The sequence below is a fragment of the Crocuta crocuta genome, unplaced genomic scaffold (assembly GCF_008692635.1).
Source record: "Crocuta crocuta isolate KB4526 unplaced genomic scaffold, BGI_CrCroc_1.0 scaffold91-1, whole genome shotgun sequence".
NCBI lineage: Eukaryota > Metazoa > Chordata > Mammalia > Carnivora > Hyaenidae > Crocuta > Crocuta crocuta.
The window spans coordinates 603,066-624,265 of NW_027551575.1; the positions used below are offsets into that span (position 1 = coordinate 603,066).

A 21,200-nucleotide genomic window follows, 5' to 3' on the forward strand; every position below is an offset into this window, starting at 1 on the left:
AGAATAACTTCCACACTGAAAGCATAAAAACCACTTTCCCAACATAAGAAAGCTTAGTGCCTCAATAAAATTGGCAGAACAAGCAGAAAACTTCTTTATCACACTACCTTCTAATAGGAAGACTGCTTGCTTGCGAAAAATTTTCACCAGTGTGTCATCCAATTCAATTTCCTGAAGCTTGGAAATGAGCTGCTCCTCATTTCGGCAAACCTTCTCTTGTGTGTACAGCCCGTCAGGCATGATACGCTGCTGTCCCAGCCCTATCAGGGCAACTTCCACAGCTAGTGTTAAATAGGATTCCCCTTCTTCTAAGAATCTGTGTGCAGGGAGGTGCTGGTATTCCAGAGACTTGCACTGTCCCATATTCTCTGCAAAATGTCACAAAAGAAATCAGAGTTCACATACTACTTCTGCAGGTACTGATGGGTTTAAATATTTATTTTACTAGTGCTGTTGTATCAATTGTTGACTTTATTCCAAGAAAGCCAGAGAATATGTCTCTTACATTAAAGTGCATAGTTTTCTAGGATCTTTTAAAAAATGACCATGAATGACTAGATATGTAGGGGACAGAATACTACAAATATTTTCTTCCCACTGAAAATCAATCACCAAACAACCCTAGAAATCTAAGAAGAGATCCTAAGAATACTTAAGAATGGGGGAAAAAAAACATCTTTACTTAAACAAGAGTAAAATTATATCATGACTGCAATAGTTACCAACTCTCTCAAGCCTGGCATTTAAAAAAAAGTTTCTAAAGTGTTATCACAATGCTGAAATTTAATGAAGAAAGAGAACACAACATACTAACCCAATTTCAAGGTCCTTTCTGTTATCAAAGATAACTCTTTCTGTTATCAAAGAGTCATCAGTTATCAAGAGAAACGATTCTTTGAGCATTCTCTTATCCTTGCTGAAGTATTTCTATGAGAAATTTTAACCAACTTCACCCATCAAACTCCCAAGGAAAGTGAATTCAAAGTGCTAGCTTTCACCGTCTTGCCAGAGCCTGGGGCACCCATAATCCATGAAGGTGAATCCACCGGGGGAATTATGGAGAGGCGATATCATTAATCCTCTGAGTTCATCCACTCATGAGAGCATGAAAGGGACAGGACTCCCTCCCTGCCACACTTCTGTCCATAGCCCACAGGCAGTTGTTTTAAGGATGATTTTAAGTCTAAAGAGGCCAGAGAAAGGTCTCAAAGCATGCTTTAAAGGAATGTGTGATGTAAGGATGTCTGGGTGGCTCAGTCGGTTAAGCATCTGACTCTGGCTCAGGTCATGATCTTACGGGTTTGTGAGTTCAAGCACGTGCACATTCTCTCTCTCAAAATAAATAAATAAACTTAATAATAAAATAAAATAACGTGTGATCTAAAACACTTTTAGTGACATTAGATAATCCTTTTAAAGTAGACTACAACCCATTTAAGGGACAAGTAACTTGTAAGACAAAAACAAATTTAAAAAGCAACTAAATTTCTACTTCTAAATGCTCAGATCTACATCTTTATTTTAAATCTTAATGCTGGAAAATTGTCATAAATGCAGATAAATTCTTAGATGCAGAATCACTGGCTAGAAGAAAACAAGTATTTTTAAGGTTCTTAACACATGTGCCCAACTGTGGATTCGAAGACTTTTCTCAGTGTAAAGCCTTCCATAAAAGCATGGGAATGCCCATTTCCTGGTTCCCTTGCTAACCGTTAAGTACTATTAACTGTATAGATTCACAAAACCAACTGTGGTGAGGAACAATGACCAATGCCACTCAGGGTTTACGGGGAAAAAAGCACAGGAGACAATGCCAACAGTGTTACCTGCAAAATCGGAGAACCCCGAGAAGCTTTCATCATCGATTCGGCAGGCTTCCATAAGGCTGCTAAAAAGAGTGCCCACAGGGTCCAGGGGGTGTCCAACCCAGCCCTCCAGATTGGTTATCGAGGTGATGCTTTTATGGGGTAGCTCTGTGTCAGAAAAGAAAATTGAAGGATGGAGACAAGTAGAGGAAGAAAGGCTTTTAATAGTGGCATCCTAACAAATTAGTACTGAATTCAACTGGCAATCCCTTTTTAATTACAAAAACATCATACACACAATCCCCAACGTATGAGCTATTTTGTGTTCTCAAAGTTTATCAGTAAATCAATATAGATGGTGCCAACTTTCGAGGACAGCCCCATGTGTCCAAGGTACTGGGTTAACATTACCACTCACACTATTAAATTATGTTGTATGAGGAAAAATGAATTCCAAATTTGTACCTGAGAAGTGAGGAACAATTTCCCTTACTTCCCCAAGAATGGGATTAGAGAGGACTAAGAAGTCTCCCTGGCATTATACTGGATAACTATATTAAGAAGATACATCAGAGTCAAGGTTTACTGGGTCACCTACAAGGGAGACTAGGGAGGCATGGTAACCTGGGTCCGACTTGGACTTCCCCATGGGTATCATTTAATTACTCCCCAAGCACCTAAGAAAGACCTCGTTATCATGGATCTCTGTAAGCCACTGAAGAGAGGAGCTCTGCCACAAAGGGGAACTACATCAGAAGAGAACACAATTTAGATGAAACATATCCTTTGCATTTTCTTAACAGAATGGTAGCACTTTCAAGTTCTTACGTTAAATGAAAGTCTCGAGAAAAAAGCTGTAAATATTTTAAGATATGTCCCTTGTTGTAAAATATGCAGTATTTTACATCCAAGTGTTTACTAAGTAAAAAATAAGAGTAGTTCCAAATAACAGTAGTTCCTTCTTAAAGGAAAGTATAATGAAATCTATATACAAGTTAAAATAGCTAAGAAAAAAAGCTGATTTTTTATAAATAGCTGAAGAACCATTCCATGGATCCAACAGTCCTTTAGAAGTCTTCTGGTTTTGGACTATCAACTATCAGTACATAAAACAAAGCACTGCCTGGCATGATATATGAAAATTTATAGAATTTGGGTCCTATATTCCTTGGAAGGGTCCTTCCCTTTAGTTTCTATCATTGGCTTTCAAATACATTATCAGTATTAAAAAAAAAATAGGAGTATTACTCTTGGAACAACAAAATATATGTTTGATGGGGATAAAAAAATATATGTATTCATTCTTTCCACACAAACATTAGTGAAAATAACATAGGAAAGAAAGAAATAAAAAAAAGGAGTACAATTTTTTTTTCAAAATCAAGGAGCAAGGTAAAGAAAGTGAGACTGAGAAAGACAAATACTATACGATCTCACTTACACGTGGAATCTAAAAAAACCCCAAGCTTCTAGATACAGAGAACAGACTAGTAGTTGCCAGAGGCAGGGGTGGGTATGGGTGAAGGGGGTCAAAAGGCACAAAGTTCCTTTTATAAAATGAACAAGTCATAGCGGCATAATGGGCAGCATGTGCAACTATAGTTAATAATATTGTACTGCAGGGACACTTGGGTGGTTCAGTTGGTTAAAGCTTCCGACTCTTGATTTCAGCAGTTCGTGAGTTCTAGCACTGAGTGGGGCTCTGCGCTGACAGTGCTGAGCTTGCTTGGGATCCTGTCTCCATCTCTCTCTGCCCCTCCCCTGCTCACTCTCTCAAAAATAAATAAACAATTTAAAAATGTATGACTACCACTGTACTGCATATTTGAAATCAGATCTTAAAAGTTATCATCACAAAAAAAATTTGTAGGGATGCCTGGGTGGCTCATTTGGTTAGGCATCCAACTTGAGTTCAGCTCCTGATCTCATGGCTCATGAGTTCAAGCCCCATATCAGGCACTGTGCTGACAGCTCAGAGCCTGGAGCCCACTTCAGATTCTGTGTCTCCCTCTTTCAGCCTCTCCCCAGCTCATGCTCTGTCTCTCTCCCCCTTTCAAAATAAATATTAAAAGAAATCTGTAACTATGTATGGTGACAGATACTCACTAGACTTACTGTGACCATCTCAGAATATATAAATATCAAATCATTATGTTGTATACCTGAACTAATTTGTTATACATGAATTATACCTCAATTAACAACAACAAAAAGCTGACACAGTATGCTAAATAGTGCTGAAAATGTACACTATATAAATATATATATACACACACATACTATATATATATATACACACACATATATATATATATACACATATATATATATATGCACTAATCTTGATCACATAACGAATAACCATCATAACATCATAGCAATTTGGAATTATAACAGCTGTGAAAAACCTATTCTCTTATTACGGATCAATAAAAAAGTAGGAAAGATATAGGTATAGAGATGCAATCACAGTAATACCGGAGAACAGTCTTAAATATGGGGTGGCTGGGTGGCTCAGTTGGTTAACTGTCTGACTCTGGCTCAGGTCAAGATCTTACCCTCTGTGAGTTTGAGCCCCGCGTCGAGCTCTGTGCTGACAGCCCAGAGCCTGGAGCCTGCTTCGGATTCTGTGTCTCCCTCTTTCTCTGCCCTTTCCCTGCTCACATTCTGTCTCTCTTTGTCTCAAAAATAAATAAATGTTAGGGGCGCCTGGGTGGCTTAGTCGGTTAAGCGTCCGACTTTCGCTTAGGTCATGATCTCGCGGTTCGTGGGTTCAAGCCCCGCGTCGGGCTCTATGCTGACTGCCAGCTCAGAACCTGGAGCCTGTTTCAGTCTGTGACTCCCTCTCTCTCTGACCCTCCCCTGCTCACGCTGTCTCTCTCTCTCTCTCCTAGAAATAAATAAAAAAAATAAATTTAAAAAAAATAAATAAATGTTAAAAATTTTGAAAAAAAAAAGAATCATCTAAAAAAAGTTTTCATTGCTCACAAGATAAAAGAGAAATGGGTCTAAGAGGTGCCTCAAAGACAATTAAAGGAGTCTAACTTAACACATATTCTAATTTATCCCTATAAACTAACATTTTTTACACTTTCCATTTATTAGATACTACAACATTTTTTAAATCTTTTCATTTTTATTTTGAGAGAGAGTACATGAGTAGGGGAGACGGGAAGAGAGAGGGGGAGAGAGAAAAGGAGAGAAAATCCTAAGAAGGCTCCACAATGACCCTGGGATCATGACCTGAGCCAAAATCAAGAGATGGATGGTCAACTGACTTGAGCCACTAAGGCACCCTAGATATTACAAGATTCTTATTAAATGAGTTTTTAAAACATTTTTCTTTTTTTTTTTTTAAGATGGTTTATTTTGAGGTGTGGGGGGAGGGGGAGAGAGAGAGAGAGAGAGAGAGAGAGAGAGAGAGAGAGAGAGAGAGAGAATCTCAAGCAGGCTCCATGCTATCAGTGCAGAGCCCGATGTGGCGATCATGACCTGAACTGAACAGATCATGACCTAAACTGAAATCAAGAGTCAAATGCTTAACCGACTGAGCCACCCATGGACGCCTAAAAAAACAATATTTCTAAGAAAAGTTTATGATTTTTTTAATCTGATAATCATCATGACCCAGCTTTATTTTTACAGTATAAAAAGTGTCTCACTTCTCTTTGCTTGAATATTATTATCCTTTACTTTTCAGAAGTACCTTTTGGCTATAGGCTGTGTTTAGCGGAAAAGGGATTTCAAAAAAATTTTCAAAAAGTCTCAATATGTTTTGTAAACACATCTGATAAACAGTTATGTTATGAAGGACATGAAGAAATGAACAAAATAATGATACTCAGGGATATTACCTTCCAATTACATTTGAGCTCCCCTTTCTTTGGTTGCAATTTTAACTCTGAAATTTTCTTTCATCATATAAATCATAATGCAAATTAACATTTATAAAAATTCTCATATAGAGGGTATTAAAAGATAACAAACACTCACTCCAACCTTCAGCCTATTACAACAACTTTTGATTTTAGCTGTATCCTTGTGTGTGTATAAACACAGAAGGATTAAAAACAAAAAACATAACTCAAAAAAAAAAAACCCATCAACTAAGAGTATCTCTCTGAATAAGAAATAAAACTCCAGAGTGAAAAAACAAACCTAATCAAAGAAACATAAAAAGCTTTATAACCTATGGAAGGAATAAGAAGTGCATTGATTAATCAGAAAAAGCATATATATTTCTTCTCATCAGGGCCTTCTGCATGTAATATAACTCTCTGAAATTACTATTACTCAGTAATACTTATTTAAAAGATTAACAGTAAACTAAGTCAAAGAGAAGTTAAATGTGCCCTGTCAGTTAGCAGCTGATCAAATGTTATCTGCAGAATTTGAAAAATCAAATCTGATCCCTTTAAACAAATACCACGTCGTGATACACAAACTATTACAGCTAACAAGTTTTAGAGTTTTACACACTATGCCAGGCTCTGTTTTAAGACCTTGATAGCAATTAACTTATTTAATTTTCTCCACAACACTAAGAAATAGATCCTCTACCGAGCTCCATTCCACAGATGAGGAATCTAAATCAGAGCTCCAGTCACTGCATAAGGTCTCCCAGCAGAGATCTCCTGCTAGGATTCACACATGAACAGTCTGACCCCAGACTCCTTACTGTTAAATTAAAATACAATTCCAAAAATAAGATACTGGCTAACTGGCATTTCCGATAATTCAGACACACTAAATAACTACTGGAACAACAAAATTATCCTCTTAAAAAAATTAACCAACCTAGGAAATGTTTTTAAAAATCTTATTTCTTACAACATTTAACCAAGAGCAAATGAGCCTCAAATTTCTCACAGATCAGCTAATAAATATTCCAAATGAGTGGTGAGTAAAGCCATCTCCTAATTTCAAAAGCCATCACTCCCAAAACGTGACAAAATCCAGTGATGTCATCACCAAGAATCCCATTCCAATGGAAACAAACTCCTTCACATTCACCTTTTTTCTGAGTCCGGAACATTTCCAACTGTTTCTGTTGCTGTCTTCTTAATGTGTTAACAATAGCTATTGCTAGTCTCAGTGCTTCTCTGGGGTACCCATGAGAACGTAATGCATCCACTCTTGCACAAGCTGTAGGAACGTGTTCTAAAACAGAAAGTTAAGGGGACACCGTTGCCATCATCAGATATATGTACAAAAATAGCATGTAAAGAGTAAGATGTTTTTCCCCAAAATACTATTAAAAAGACATAAGAAGCCATTTCTGAACTTGGATTTGAATGCAAAACTCCGCTCCTCCTGCCAAGCATTCATCCGTCTCCCATTGAATCCCTCAACTCTCCACCTCCCACTCCAATAATGCTATAGAAATGAAACAAAGAAGTAAGTCATGGAAATGTCTTTCCGGTTTGGCCACTTACCATGCCAGAGGGGCCACCCGCGGGAGTCAAAGAGGGAGTTTTCAGTGTCGTCATGGTAACAGTAGTTGGTGTATAGGTCACTGCTGATAATGTGCTGCAAGTGGCTATCCTGCCAGTGGAGATCGCATGCCTCGATGGCTCGGGTGAACACTGTCCGATGTGGCCTGTTCGATGAATCTGTTTTTTCCACAATTCAGAAAGCCGTGTCAGCTATTATTCACATGTGTATAAATCAGTCATACCATTCTGTAGCCAGATGTTCATGAACACACCCACACACACTGTCCTGCACCCCCTAAGCAGAAGGATGAAGGGTGAATAATCTCATGTCCTAAGTACTAGAAGGCAAGTCAGCCCAAAGAGCCACCATCCACTCACTTGTTTTATCAAACACAAACACTCTGCAGCCATCAAAGCTAAGGTTAAAGGCATCCTGCAAAAAGAAGGGTCAAGTCTAGTTTCCATGCCAAATACACTCAAAGGAGGCACTCGGCACAAAAGTCACATGAAAACTCACTGCTCCCCACTTCTGAGGTGCTGTGGTGGGCTGCCCTGATGGGATCAACAGCTCTCACAAACACTATGCAAGAGATGCGACACCAGCCATGGAACCTTTCAGGAAGATGCAATCAGCCTTTAAAGATGTGCATAAGGGTTGTGCTTTTGGTTGTATTTTTTAACTATATTGTGCGGTTTTGCACAATTAAAACTATTATGCTTCTTGGGATATAATGATTAAATGCCACTTTATATCCCCAAGGGCATAAATGCATATATTTAACATTTCACAAAGCCACACAACATAGCTACAAAACAAACCAGCGCACTTACCTTGCCCCTACAGGCTGCCTCCTGACTCCTGTGCAGGTTCCATGGCTGGTGTGATGTCCCCAGCATAGTGTATGCCGGGGCATCACAAAAGAGCAGAAGCATACACTCCGAAGAGGGTTCAAGGTTCAGGACCTGACGGAGAAAAGAAATGTTTGGGGAATAAAGAATATTCTCATCCTAAATCCTGGGATTATTCAGTCCCTCTGGATGACATGGTTCCAATCCTGTAACCTCAATCGCACACTTGGGTCCCCACTCCAGACTTACCTTCAACTGTGGCACAAGCCTTAGCAAGCCTCAATTGAAAATCAGGGCAACAAACTATTCTTATGTATATTTTACTTAGCTCCAGTATCCCCCCTCACTGTACTGAAGCTTAACTAAATGAGAAGCAAACTGGAGCTTCAGCTCAGCAAAGATGTAAAGGGAATCATAAAAACCAAAACAACCAAATTGAGAAGCACTCTGAAAACTTTTCTGGTGCAACTCCCCTATTCTGCTGATGGAACTGAAAATTGAGAGAAGTAAAGTGACTTGCCAAGGTCACACAGCCAGGCAATGGCAGTCAAGATCAAAACATAAATACCCACACTCCAAACTCAGCTGTTTCAGGTGTTGTGAAAAGCTTCTGAGAGGTCTTCACCAGAAAGAGACATTACTTTAGCTTGGTTTCAGGTCAACTTAGATATCTGTATTTAAACGGGAGACATACCAAAATGTACGATGACTGAAGTTGTGAGGCATCAATAGTGACCTATCTGTCCCTGTGGGCAAACGACCACCCTGCAAAGAGGAGTGGGCGCTACATTTAAGGGCCTTTGAATCTATCGGGGCTTTGTGTTGAGCAGAGTAAAGATACCCCTAACCCAGCAAAAAACTGGTTTCGTGACCATCAGCTGGCTAAATATTCCAAAGTCCAAATTTTGTACATGTTCAGTGGCTCTGCTCAAATTACAGAAAGAGAATTTAAAACTAAAAGACTTTAAAAAAGCAACTTAGTATTATGCATGTATTAAAAGAATTAGAGTTCTACTTGTCAATTTGGCTCACTGTGGTATCACTTAAGAAGAGTAAGTTGTGGAGTATGATTCCGTTTATTAAAACAAAAAATCATAAATCTCAGGGCGATTGGGTGCCTCAGTCACTTAAGCATCAGACTTCAGCTCAAGTCATGGTCTCACAGTTTGTGAGTTCGAGCCTGACATCAAACTGTTAGCGCAGAGCCTGCTTCAGAAGATCCTGTGTCTCCCTGTCTCTCTCCCCCTTCCCTACTCGCTCTTTCAAAAAGAAACACTTACAATAAAAAATAAATATAGCAAAAATCTTAACTTTTCATATGTTTGTATGTGACTGTATGAACAAAACGAAAGGTATAGGAATATACCACACTTTTAATAGTAAGGTTAGCTATAGAAGACTAATAAAACCAAGTCTAACAAAAAAGACTAAATATTAATGAAATAACAACCAAATGGGGCGCCTGGGTGGCTTAGTCGGTTAAGCGTCCAACTTTCGCTTAGGTCATGATCTCGCGGTTTGTGGGTTCGAGCCCCGCGTCAGGCTCTGTGCTGACTGCCAGCTCAGAGCCTGGAGCCTGTTTCTCCCTCTCTCTCTGACCGACCCCTGTTCATGCTGTCTATCTCTCTCTCTCCTAGAAATAAATAAAAAATTAAAAAAAAAAAAAAGAAATAACAACTAAATGAAAATGTAATATATAAAACTGTCTCTAACAACCTGGGAAATAAAGATTACGTACAAAGACAATGGCTACAAAGATCAACAAAAAGTTTGTTTCATTAATATCAAAATTATGGTCTTTTTTAATCATAACGTCTGTAGTTTTATTTTTGCAAAAAGATGGAGAAAAGAAATGGATTATCTTAACCAAATTTTCAAAATGATAAATACACAAATTTGTAAAAATTTTTTAATGAAGCGTATGTAATATCAATACATGCTGATTAAAGAAAATTTGGGAAATTCATAAAAGTACAAAGGGGGGAACCATTTGCTCGTTTATCAAAAAACTAAAATAAAAAAATTGGCTACCATTCTCATATAATAAAAAAAAAAACAACACTCTTTCAAAGAGTTCAGATTTGAATGTTGTTGTTAATTAATTGTAACAATCTTAGCGAAGACGAGGTCTGATTCCACCTTCACGTTCAGTCCAATGTGCCAGCACATCCAATTCTGCCTAAGGTCTGTGTCGTGTGCACACTCCACCCAGCTGCAATGATATGGCTGCTGGGTTCTGCTGTCTTCGCCTACCGAGCCTGCTCAGCATGCCAGCAGAAGTACTGAAGAGTGAACATCAGAGTCCGTCTGCAGAGATGTCTCTGCTGACAGCCCCTTGGAGGATGTGGATATTCTGCTAAAAACAGGAACCCTGGTGCCTTTAGGCCCAAAGGCTAAAAATACCACCCTTAGAAACTAGGTTCTAACTTCATATCCCCAGACCAAATCATAAATGAAATAAGCAGTTTCATCTGAAGGCTAGATCACTTCTTAAAGGCTTTCTAAAGTCTACAAAATATTTATGTTTAATCAAAGGGAACGTAACCAATGTAAAGTAAAACATAAACTGTAAAATGTCAGGATGGCGGTCCCAAAAAGCAGGTGGGAAGTGAAACAAAGAGAAACATTCAGTTAAGTAAAAGGAGATTAAAGTAATTACCTATGGATATAGGCATACCCTTTCCTAGCAATGGAAGAAAATCAATTGAATTGTAAACTTGAAAATTCTAAGCTTCTGGAAAAGAAATTGGGATATGCTAATTTTCTCTGAAAGTTATGAACTAAAATAATCATGGCCAATAAAATATGACAGATTTCAAATACAGAATTCCCAAGGCAAATATTTCTAGACAAAGTTGAAGCAGATAGGCATCCCTTCCAAGTCCTAAAACTTCTTTTGTTCATAAGATTTTATTTTGAAGCAATCTCCCCAGTCAGCATGGGGCTCAAACTTACAACCCTGAGATCAAGAGTCACATGCTCTACTGAGTGAGCCAGCCAGGTGTACCCTAAAACTTCTTTTTGATTAGACAAGTCCCTATGGAGTAACAGACCTTATTTTCATTCTCTGTAGATACTAAAAACACTATGCTAACATTCATACTCAACACAATGTCCAGCTCTTTCAATAGTACCAACTCCACACGGGGCTAGCACATTACAGAAGGACAATCTGTATTCTAAATCCTTCTAACATCATTTGACTCCCACCTTACATTGATCATAGTCTGTCAAATCCTCCACGTCATCTCCTCTGCCAAAAAAGACAGCAGGAACACAAAATCACACAAAAATAGTGACAGGAGTAAGTGAATGAAACTTTTATTTGTAAGACTTAATTTCTTTAAGGACATGGTTCTGAAAGACAGGAGAAAAATGTAGAGGAGCTCGAAGGGAAAATGGGGCCAAGAAAAGAGTTGGTATTTTGTTTTGTTTTTTGTTTTTTTGAAGACGAGAGGAGCTTGAGCTAAATGAGTAGATCCAATAGAAAGGGAGAAGCTGAAAAAAAGAGCACAGAAATGAAAGACAAAGGTCCTTAACAGGACATCTGGAAAGGTCCGGAAGTATCTCTTAGTTGTCCCAAAGACTGAAGGACACCATCAGCTTATAGTAGGTGGGAACAGGTATGCTAGATAATGCTTTACAATAAAGAATTTTCCTACTCTAAATGCCAAGAGTATCCCACGCCTCTCCAACCCAGTCACAAATGTTTAATTGCTATATTTTAAAACTAACAAAATTTAACTTATTAAATTACACAGCAACCCAAAAATGAAGTGGGTTGCACCAAAAGAGATAAAATAGTTTCTCAAGCCTGTCAATATTTTGTTGTACAAGGTAATATATTACCTCCTTATTCCATGATTTTTTACATTATTTCAAACAAAATAATAGCGAATTTTAACACATTCTAATACATAAAAGTATAACATCCATTTATATTCTGATAATATGAAAAAGCATACACAAGATATCAGGTAAAAATTAAAATACATTCAGAGAGAAAACACTAAGTCCTTGAATTGTAGTAAATTCTTAGTGGGCAAAATAATTTTCCCATGTATATTATAAGTCACCGCTATAAACATATATGCACAATTAAGTGGATACAGAGTGAGCAAAATATTACTGTGGACTCACCTTGGTTAGCATTTGCACCCTGAGGCAAAGCATTCGTTAAGTTGGGTAATTCACTGCCATGATTTCCATCTTCCCATGGACAGACATCAACACTGTTCCATTTTTTCAGCTGTTTTAGCCAACTGGCCTTCTGCTCCAACTTGCAGTGGGGGTTTAAAACTATACACATCCACAGAGCACCTAATTTAAAGGGAGAGGGGAAAGTAAATTTCAAAAATCACAAAAATTTCCAATTCTAACACCCAATGATACATTTTAAACCCTTTCAGAATGGACCTAGGTCTGCCATTTTTGCAAAACCATTCTCTCCTTAATCTAAGCCACAAATCTCATATAGAAATTTAATGGAAAGGAGGACAACAGAGTCCTGATTTGAACCAAAGATCCAAACACAGTTACATACAAAGATGAAAGATATTTCAAATGCTAACTGTATCACCTTCCTATTTGTGTGACATTTTGGACAAAAAAGACAAAAAAGAAGTAAAGTCCAGCTAACCACTTTGATTTACAAATAGGTTTTATATATGAATGCTGTAACAAAGCACTATTCATGTTTCTTCTGTGCACAAAAATTAAATTTACTTCTAAAATTACCTTTTTACAATAAAATCATAAAGGTATACAATGGACACAAATAAATAATTTCCTACTCTTTCCAAATTTTATTGTTTTTAAATTAGTATGCATAAATTAATGCCATGTATATTTCAACAGATCTTTTAAAAACAAAATTTTAAAAACATACTTTGCCCTAAATGATTTCACCAGAAATTAATCCTATAATTTTTTTAAATGTTTATTCTGTTTTTGAGAGAGAAACAGAGTGTGAGCAGGAGAGGGGGCAGAGAGAGAGAGGCACAGAATCCGAAGCAGGTTCCAGCCTCTGAGCAGTCAGCACAGAGCCCAACACAGGGCTCGAACCCACAGGGCATAAGGTCATGACCTGAGCTGAAGTTGGAGGCTTAAGAGCCATCCAGGCATCTGAGAAAATAATCTTATTATAAATGAAATCACTAAATTTATGTCTTGATGTGAGTGAAATCATTAAACATTAATCAAAAGTTCACTTGTTTTTCAAGGGAAAAACCATAATGAATTTAGTTTTTTTAAGTAATTTTTTTTAAAGTTTATTAACTTTTGAGAGAGAAAGCACAGGTGAACAGGAGAGAGGCAGAGAGAGCGGGATAGAGAGAATCTGGCTGTCAGCACAGAGCCTGACGCAGGGCTCAATCTTGTGAACTGTGAGCCAACATTAAGAGTCAAATGCTTAACTGATTCAGCCACCCAGGCACCCTGCAATAATGAATTTAGAAGGCATAACTCATAATTTGAATAGCGAATTAAGTAGCTAATTCAAACAAATACTTCAAAAAGTCCTAAAACTTCAAGTTTTGGGGTGTCTGGGTGGCTCGGTTGAGCGTCCGACGTCGGCTCAGGTCACAATCTCACGGTTCATGGGTTCTAGCCCCGCGTTGGGCTCTGTGCTGACAGCTAGTTCAGAGCCTGGAGCCTCTTTCAGATTCTGTGTCTCCCTCTTTCCCTGACCCTCCCCTGCTCATGCTGTCTCTCTCTCTAATAAAACAAAACAAAACAAAACTTCAAGTTTTACTTTACTAATTTCAAAACAAGACAGATTCTAGTACTTCAAACTCATTCATAATGTTTTTTTCTTTTAAAAGATATTTGTGTGGGGTGCCTGGGTGGCTCACTTGGTTGAGCATCCGACTTCAGATCAGGTCATGATTTCATGGTTTGGTCTGTGGGTTTGACTCCTGCATCGGACTCTGTGCTCAGAACCTGGAGCCTGCTTCTGACTCTGTGTCTACCTCTCTCTCTGATCCTCCCCTGCTCACGCTGTCTCTTTCTCTCTCTCTTGAAAATAAACAAACATTTAAAAAAAAAGGTGCATGTGTGTATCCATGTATGTTTTAATCAACTGTGTTAGCCAAGTAAATAATAAAGGTAGAAATGATCACTGCTTGTTCTGTTTGTCCAAAAGAGATGCTTTACATTCTTTCACATATAAAATTAACAAGATTCCCAAATGTCCATCAATAGATAACATGGGTAAAGATGTAATACACACACACACACACACACACACAGGAATATTATCCAGCCTTAAAAAAAAACCCACTGAAATCTTGCCATTGGCAGCCACACAGATGGAAAAGGAGAGTATAAATGCTAAGTGAAATAAATCAGTCAGAGAAAGACAAGTATCATATGAGTTCACTCATACATGGAATTTAAGAAATGAAACAAATGAACAAAAGAGAGGAGAAAGGGGAGGGGAAGGGAGGAAAGGGAAAGAGAGAGAGAGAGAGAAAGAGAAACCAAGAAAGAAGACTCTTAACTAAGAACAACAAACTGATGGTTACCGGGAAGGAGGCGGGTGGGGATATGGGTGAGATAGGCCACAGGGACTGGACAGCAAACTTAACATGATGAGCACCAATAACATACAGATCTGGTGAGTCACTATATTGTACACCTGAAACTAGCATAACAGTGTATGTTAACAATATTAGAATTAAAATAAAAACTTAATAAAATAAAAATAGCAAGCTGCTTCAATTACAGAATCTGGTATTTTAAATATCAAATAATTTTTACCAAAAGAAAATTAAAATTGCCACAACCAATTTTTTAAGCCACAGGTATTTAAAAATGACATTTTTATACTTTTAAATGCCAATTAAAAATAAAACATCATCAGTTAAAATGGAATAAACCCACTATTACTTATCTCTCTCCAAAAGTACAAAAAAGCAGCACCTTGAGGGCTCCAAAAATAAGTAAACAAGCAGACTGGAGAAATAAAACTTTAAGAAGTAAGCCATGTGAGGCTGATCACATGTTACTTTTTTTGCCTCTTTTGTCTCCTGGGTTGGACAGAAAATTAGTCCCATTTCAGGAACTAAGGCACATACAGCAAAAATGAGAGAAATATCATCTAGTTGGTGAAAGAACCAGGAAAAGGGGACCCTCCGCACAATCAAGAGCTGAAGAGGAAGACCCCTAAAAACCATATAGCAACAGGCCCAAGTCCTGTGCACGGGCAGATGCCAAGCAACAGAGACAAGGCTTTGAAAATTTTACTGATATTGTCACTCAAAGAAGGTAAAACAGAACTTATGGTCTGAATCTACCCTGGATGTTAAGTGTATGTTTTTAAAAAACAAAAACAAAACAAAATTCTCCAGAGGATTTTAATAAGACTCAGATTTTCACAACACAGTATGCAAAATGTCCAGGATTCAAAATTATTGGCTTACAAAGAAACAGGAAAATGTGATCAATTCTCAAGGGAAAAAACAATCAACAGATATCAACCAAGATAAACCATATGTGAGAATGATCAGTCAGAGACTTTATAGCAACTATTATAACTCTGCTCCTTGAGAAGAAGGTAAACACTACTGAAATGAGTAAAAGACAAACTATTAAAAAAAAAACTAAATTGGAATTTTAGAACTAAAAAATATATCTGAAATAAAAAAGTCACTAGATAGGATCAATGGCAGAATGGATATGACAGAGGGAAAAATTAGTGAATGAGAAAATAGAAATGATCTCATCTGAAGAACAGAGAAAATCAATCAGAAGAAAAGGAACCAAACCTTAAAGACAAGTGGGAAAACATCAAAAGAAGTACCATTTGTGTTACTGGAGTCCCAGAAGATGAGACATAGATATAGAAAACTGTGGGAAAAAATAATGAATAAAATCTTCCAAATTTGGGAAAATACATGAATTTATAGAATGAAAAAGCTCAACTAACCACAAAAAGGGTAAACTCAAAGAAAGCCATGCCCAAACATATCATAATCAAATCAATGAAAACCAAAGATACAGAAAAAAAAATCTTGAAAGAATAATAAAACACCATAGAAGAATGACTCAAATAATTAGAAATTTCTCATCAGAAATCTTAGAAGTTAGAGGACAGTGAAATAAGATCTTCAAAGTGTTCAAAGAAACTAAAGTGTCAACCTAGAATTCTATATCCAGCAACAGTATTGATCAGGAATGATGGTGCAATAAAGGTTTTCTCATATCAGGGAAAGCTAACAGCATTTGTTGCTAAAATGCTAAGTTAGTAATGTTTGAAAACACATGCATCTAAGTACAAGGTAAGTGTTATATACTCAAGTAGGTGAAAGAACACTGTGGGTAAGTCTTCATTCAACTAACATTTTTTTCACTAAGTCAGTAGTGTTTGAAAATATATGCAGAGAACAATGAGGGAAGTGCAGTATCTTCAACTCTCTGAAACAATACTGTCTGGAATTTGTTGCTAAAAGACCTGTTCTGGAAGAAATGCTAAAGGAAGATCTTCAGGTTAAGGAAAAATAATACCAGAGGGAAAGTGAGGTTTTAAGAACAAAGAAAGAACAATAATAGTAATAAATATCTGACTATAACAAACTACTCTTGTCTTTTTTAAGTTCTCTAAAATAGGTATGACTGCTGAAAGAATAAATTTGAATATTGCCTTATGTCATTTTAAATATATGTAGATGTAACATACATTTTAAAAACTATGACATAAAGAGGGCAGAATAAAGGAACCTATAAAGGTTGTTAGACTCTACATTTTACTTAAAGTGGCAAAATATTAACTAAAAATAGACTGTTTAAAGCTAGGCATGTTTAATGCCAAAACCATAAAAATATACAGAGATACAAACTAAAAAGACAATACATTAAATGAAATACTAAAAAAGGTTAGAACAATCCAGGGAAAGACAGGAGAAAGCAGGAGAAGGAATAAAGAATTAAAAAAAAAAAAAAGGATAAACAGAAAACAAATAATTAAATGGTAGACTACATCAATACTTACATTAAATGTAAATGGCCTAAGCATACAAATTAAGAGATGGTAAAATGAGATTAAAAAGCAAGACCCAACTCTATGCTATGTATAAGAAAGATACTTTAAATAGAATGACAAAGATTAAACAGAAAAAGATATACTGTGCAAAACTTTCAAAATAAAGCTTAAGTGGCCATTTTAATATCAAAGTAGATTTCAGAACAAGGAATACTTACATCAGGGATGAAGGAGATGTAGGATAAAAGGGTCAGTTCTTTAAAAACACATGAGAATCCTAAATGAGTAAGCTAAACCCAACATGAAGACTTCAAATACATGAAGCAAAACCCAACAGAACTTAAAGGAGAAATAGACAAATTCAGTTATATTTAGATGCGTTAATATTCCTCTTTCAGTAACTAAGAAAAGCAGACAGAAAATTAATAAGGATGAAGAATACCTAAACACTATCAACCAACTTAACCTCACTAATATTTATAGCAAACTCCACCTACCATTAGTAGGAAAAACAAAACAAAATACGACTTTTTTTAAATGCACAAAGAACATTCATCAATATAGTCCATACTCCATGCCATAAAACAAACTTTGACATATCTGAAAGAACTAAAATCATGCAAAGTATATTCTCTGATGTGAAAGAATTAAACTGGAAATTAGTAACAGGAAGATATCTGGAAAATTCTGAAAATATCTGGGAACTAAATAACATAAGTAACTCATGAGTAAAAGAGTAAGTTATAAGAAAAATTAAAAAAAATATTCTGTACCTAATGAAAATATAAATAAAACATCAAAATTTGTGATCTATAGCTGAAAAGACTTTAGAGGGAAATTTACAGGATTAAATACATAAACTGGAAAAAAGAAAGGATTCAAAGCAAGAATCTAAAATTTTGTTTCTGTTTATTTTTTAGAGAGACATAGACAGACCACAAGCATGGAAGGAACAGAGAGAGAGGGTGACACAGAATCAGAAGCAGGCTCCAGGCTCTGAGCTGTCAGCACAAACCCATGAACCAGGAGATGATGACCTGAGCCAAAATCTGATCCTCAACCGACTGGGCCACCCAGGCATCCCAAAGCAATAATCTAAATAACCACTTTAAGAAAATGAGAAAGCAAAAGCCAGCAAGCACAAGAAGGAGATGACATCAGAAATCAATTAAATTGAAAACTGCACCCTCCAATTCAGTGAAACTAAAAGCTGGTTCCTTAAAAAGATGAATAAAATCAGGGGCACCTGGGTGGCTCAGTTGGGTAAGCATCTGACTTCAGCTTGGGTCATGAGCTAACGGTTTGCAGGTTCGGGCCCCACCTTGGGCTCTGTGCTGACAGCTCAGAGCCTAGAGCCTGCTTCAGATTCTGTGTCTCCCTCTTTCTCTGTTCCACCTCCCCTGCTCACGCTCTGTTTCTTCCCCTCTCTCAAAGATAAAGATTAAAACATTTTTAAAATAAAAATGTAAAAAGATTAATAAAATCAATAAGCCTATAATCAGACTGAAAAAAGAAGGACAAATTATCAGTATCAGGAATAAAAGAGGGCACATCTGTACAGTTCCTAGAGAGGCATTAAAAGGCTTGTAATGGAATTCTATAAACAACTTTATGCCTACAAATTCTACTACTTAGATAAAGTTTTTAAAAAATTCCTTGAAACTCACAAACTACCAAAGTTCACTCAACAAGTAATAACCTGGATAATAAAATTTATTAAAGAAATTAAATCTGCGATTCAAAATCTTTAATAATGTAGGTTCAGAGGTTTCCTTGGAAAATTATACCAAACATTTAAGAAAGAAAGAATTACAATTCTACACAATATCCTTCTGAAAACAGAAAAGGAAATGGTTTCCCAACTCATTTTTAGAGCCCAGCATTACTCTGATATCAAAACCAGACAAAGATATAAGTAAATACAATTACAGATGAATATCCCTCATGAACACAGAAGTAAAACATCTCGATAAAATATCAGAAAGTGTAATTAAGAAATGTACAAGAAGGAAAATAGACCACAACCGAGTATGGTTTATCCCAGGAATGCAAGGTCAGTTTAAGACATTAAAAATCAATCAGCAAAACTCACTATATTAACAGACTAAGGGGAAGGGGGAGACTATCTCCAAAAGATGTAGAAAAAGTAATTTTTTCCAACAGAAAAGGCAAGTGACAAAATTCAACATTCCTTCATAATAAACAAAACTCTCAACAAAATAGGAAAAGAAAATAACCTGATAAAGGCATCTGCGAAAGAAATTCTACATGAACATCATAATGGCAAAAGACTGAATGTTTTCCTTGAGATCAAAATAAGGCAAAAATGTCTGCTCTTCTTTCTCCTGTTCAGCATTACATTGGGAATTTCAGCAAAGCCAAAAATGTGAGAAAAAGAAGTTAAATGCATAGATACGAAAGGAACAAATTAAACCAACTCTATTTGCAGACAAGTGATCTATAAAAATGCTCCTAGAACTAATAAGTAAGTTTATCAAAGGTCATGATACAAATTCAAAGCAAAAAAGCAAACCAAAAAAAAACCCTCAAAATTGGGGTGCCTAGGTGGCTTAGTCAGTTGAGTGTTTGCCTCAAGATTTCAGCTCAGGTCATGATCCTGGTGCAAGGAATCGAGTCCCGCTTTGGGTTCTGCACTGATCATGAAGCCTGCTTGATACTCTCTCTCTCCCCTGTTCATGCGCGCGCGTGCTCTCTCTCTCTCTCTCTGTAAAATAAAACATACTCAAAAACCAACCGTAAATCTATATGCTAGAATTTAACCAAAAAAGTACCATTTATATTAGTACCAAAAAAACCCATGAGATACTTAGTTAAAAATCTTACAAAACATGTGCAGAGTCTCTATACTAAAAGCAAAATACTGACAAAAGAAATTAATCTTAAAAAGCAAGTTACTATTTTCATACATTAGAAATCTTAACAATTTTATCAATTCTCCCCAAACTGATCTATATGCTCAACACAACCTCACTCAAAAGCCAAGCAGGTTGGTGTGTACATGAAAGACACAAGAACAGATACTGAATAACCAAAGCAATTTTAAAGAAGGACAAACTTGGAAGACTTATAGTAGCTGGTTTTGAAACTTCGTATACTTACAGTAATCAAGACAATGCACAACTGCTGAAAGACACACAGATTAGAAAGCTCAGAAATAGACGTACACAAATATGGTCAATTTGAGGTCCAAAGGCAATTCAATAGAGAAAAGATACATGTTTTTGACAACTGGTGCAACAATTAGATATTCTTGTGAAAAAAGTGAACTTAAACCCATACCAAAAACTTTATTAAAGAATTAGCCCAACTAAATGTTTTTAAACAAACTCAAAATAGATCATATGCCGAAATATAAAGCCTTACCATAAAACTTGTTAGGCGGGAAAGAAAACTCTTAAGACCTTGGGTGAAACAAAGGTAAAGTTGATACAGTATCAAAAGCAAGATCCATAAAAGATGAAATTGAGAAAGCAAACATCAAAATTAAAAACTTTTGCTCTACAAAAGACACTGTTAGGAGAATGAAAAGATAAGCCACAGGCTGAGAGAAAATATGTGCAGATCATACATTTGACAGAGGATTTGCATCCAGAATATGAAAAAGTCCTCACAAAACTCATCAAGAAAATGAACAGCCCTATTAAAATGGACAAAAGATTTCCAAAGACACTTCATCAAAGAAGATCTAAAGAACCATTTATAACAAGATGTTGCCGATGAAATAAAATATAATAGTAAACTGCAGATGAAAATGTGCTCAACATCATTAATTAGGAAAATGAAAATTAAAACCATACAAGATGCCACTACACACCTATTAGAATAAAATAAAATCAGAAATAAATAAATAAAACTCAACACTGTACATCAAGAAATTCAGATGTATGTATTTTTAAAAATAATTACAATAGACATTTATTTAAAAGTAGTACATTTGCAGTCCTAAGAGTTCTGAGCTGTACATTTCAGGTTTAACCAACTTCCTAACAATACTTTGAAAGCAGCTGCAACCACAGATTCCAACTACATGATTCTTTCTTTGCCCGTTTCTCTTTCTCTTCTTTCCTGCATAATCTCTTTCAAATATGGTTTGGGGTAGAACTTATCCTC

At 36.5% G+C, this 21,200-nt stretch overlaps 1 protein-coding gene across 1 annotated transcript in view; it reads right to left on the reverse strand.

Annotated features, from left to right (window-relative positions):
* Positions 1-21,200, reverse strand: part of ZSWIM6 (zinc finger SWIM-type containing 6) — a 144,341-nt gene that overhangs the window by 12,647 nt on the left and 110,494 nt on the right. Inside the window, exons 8-12 of the mRNA XM_077751431.1 lie at positions 12,230-12,409; positions 7,241-7,417; positions 6,819-6,965; positions 1,827-1,973; positions 108-368 (exon numbers count right to left, since the gene is read on the reverse strand). Coding sequence (XP_077607557.1) covers positions 108-368; positions 1,827-1,973; positions 6,819-6,965; positions 7,241-7,417; positions 12,230-12,409 — 912 coding nt within the window. The remainder of the gene's footprint in view (positions 1-107; positions 369-1,826; positions 1,974-6,818; positions 6,966-7,240; positions 7,418-12,229; positions 12,410-21,200) is intronic.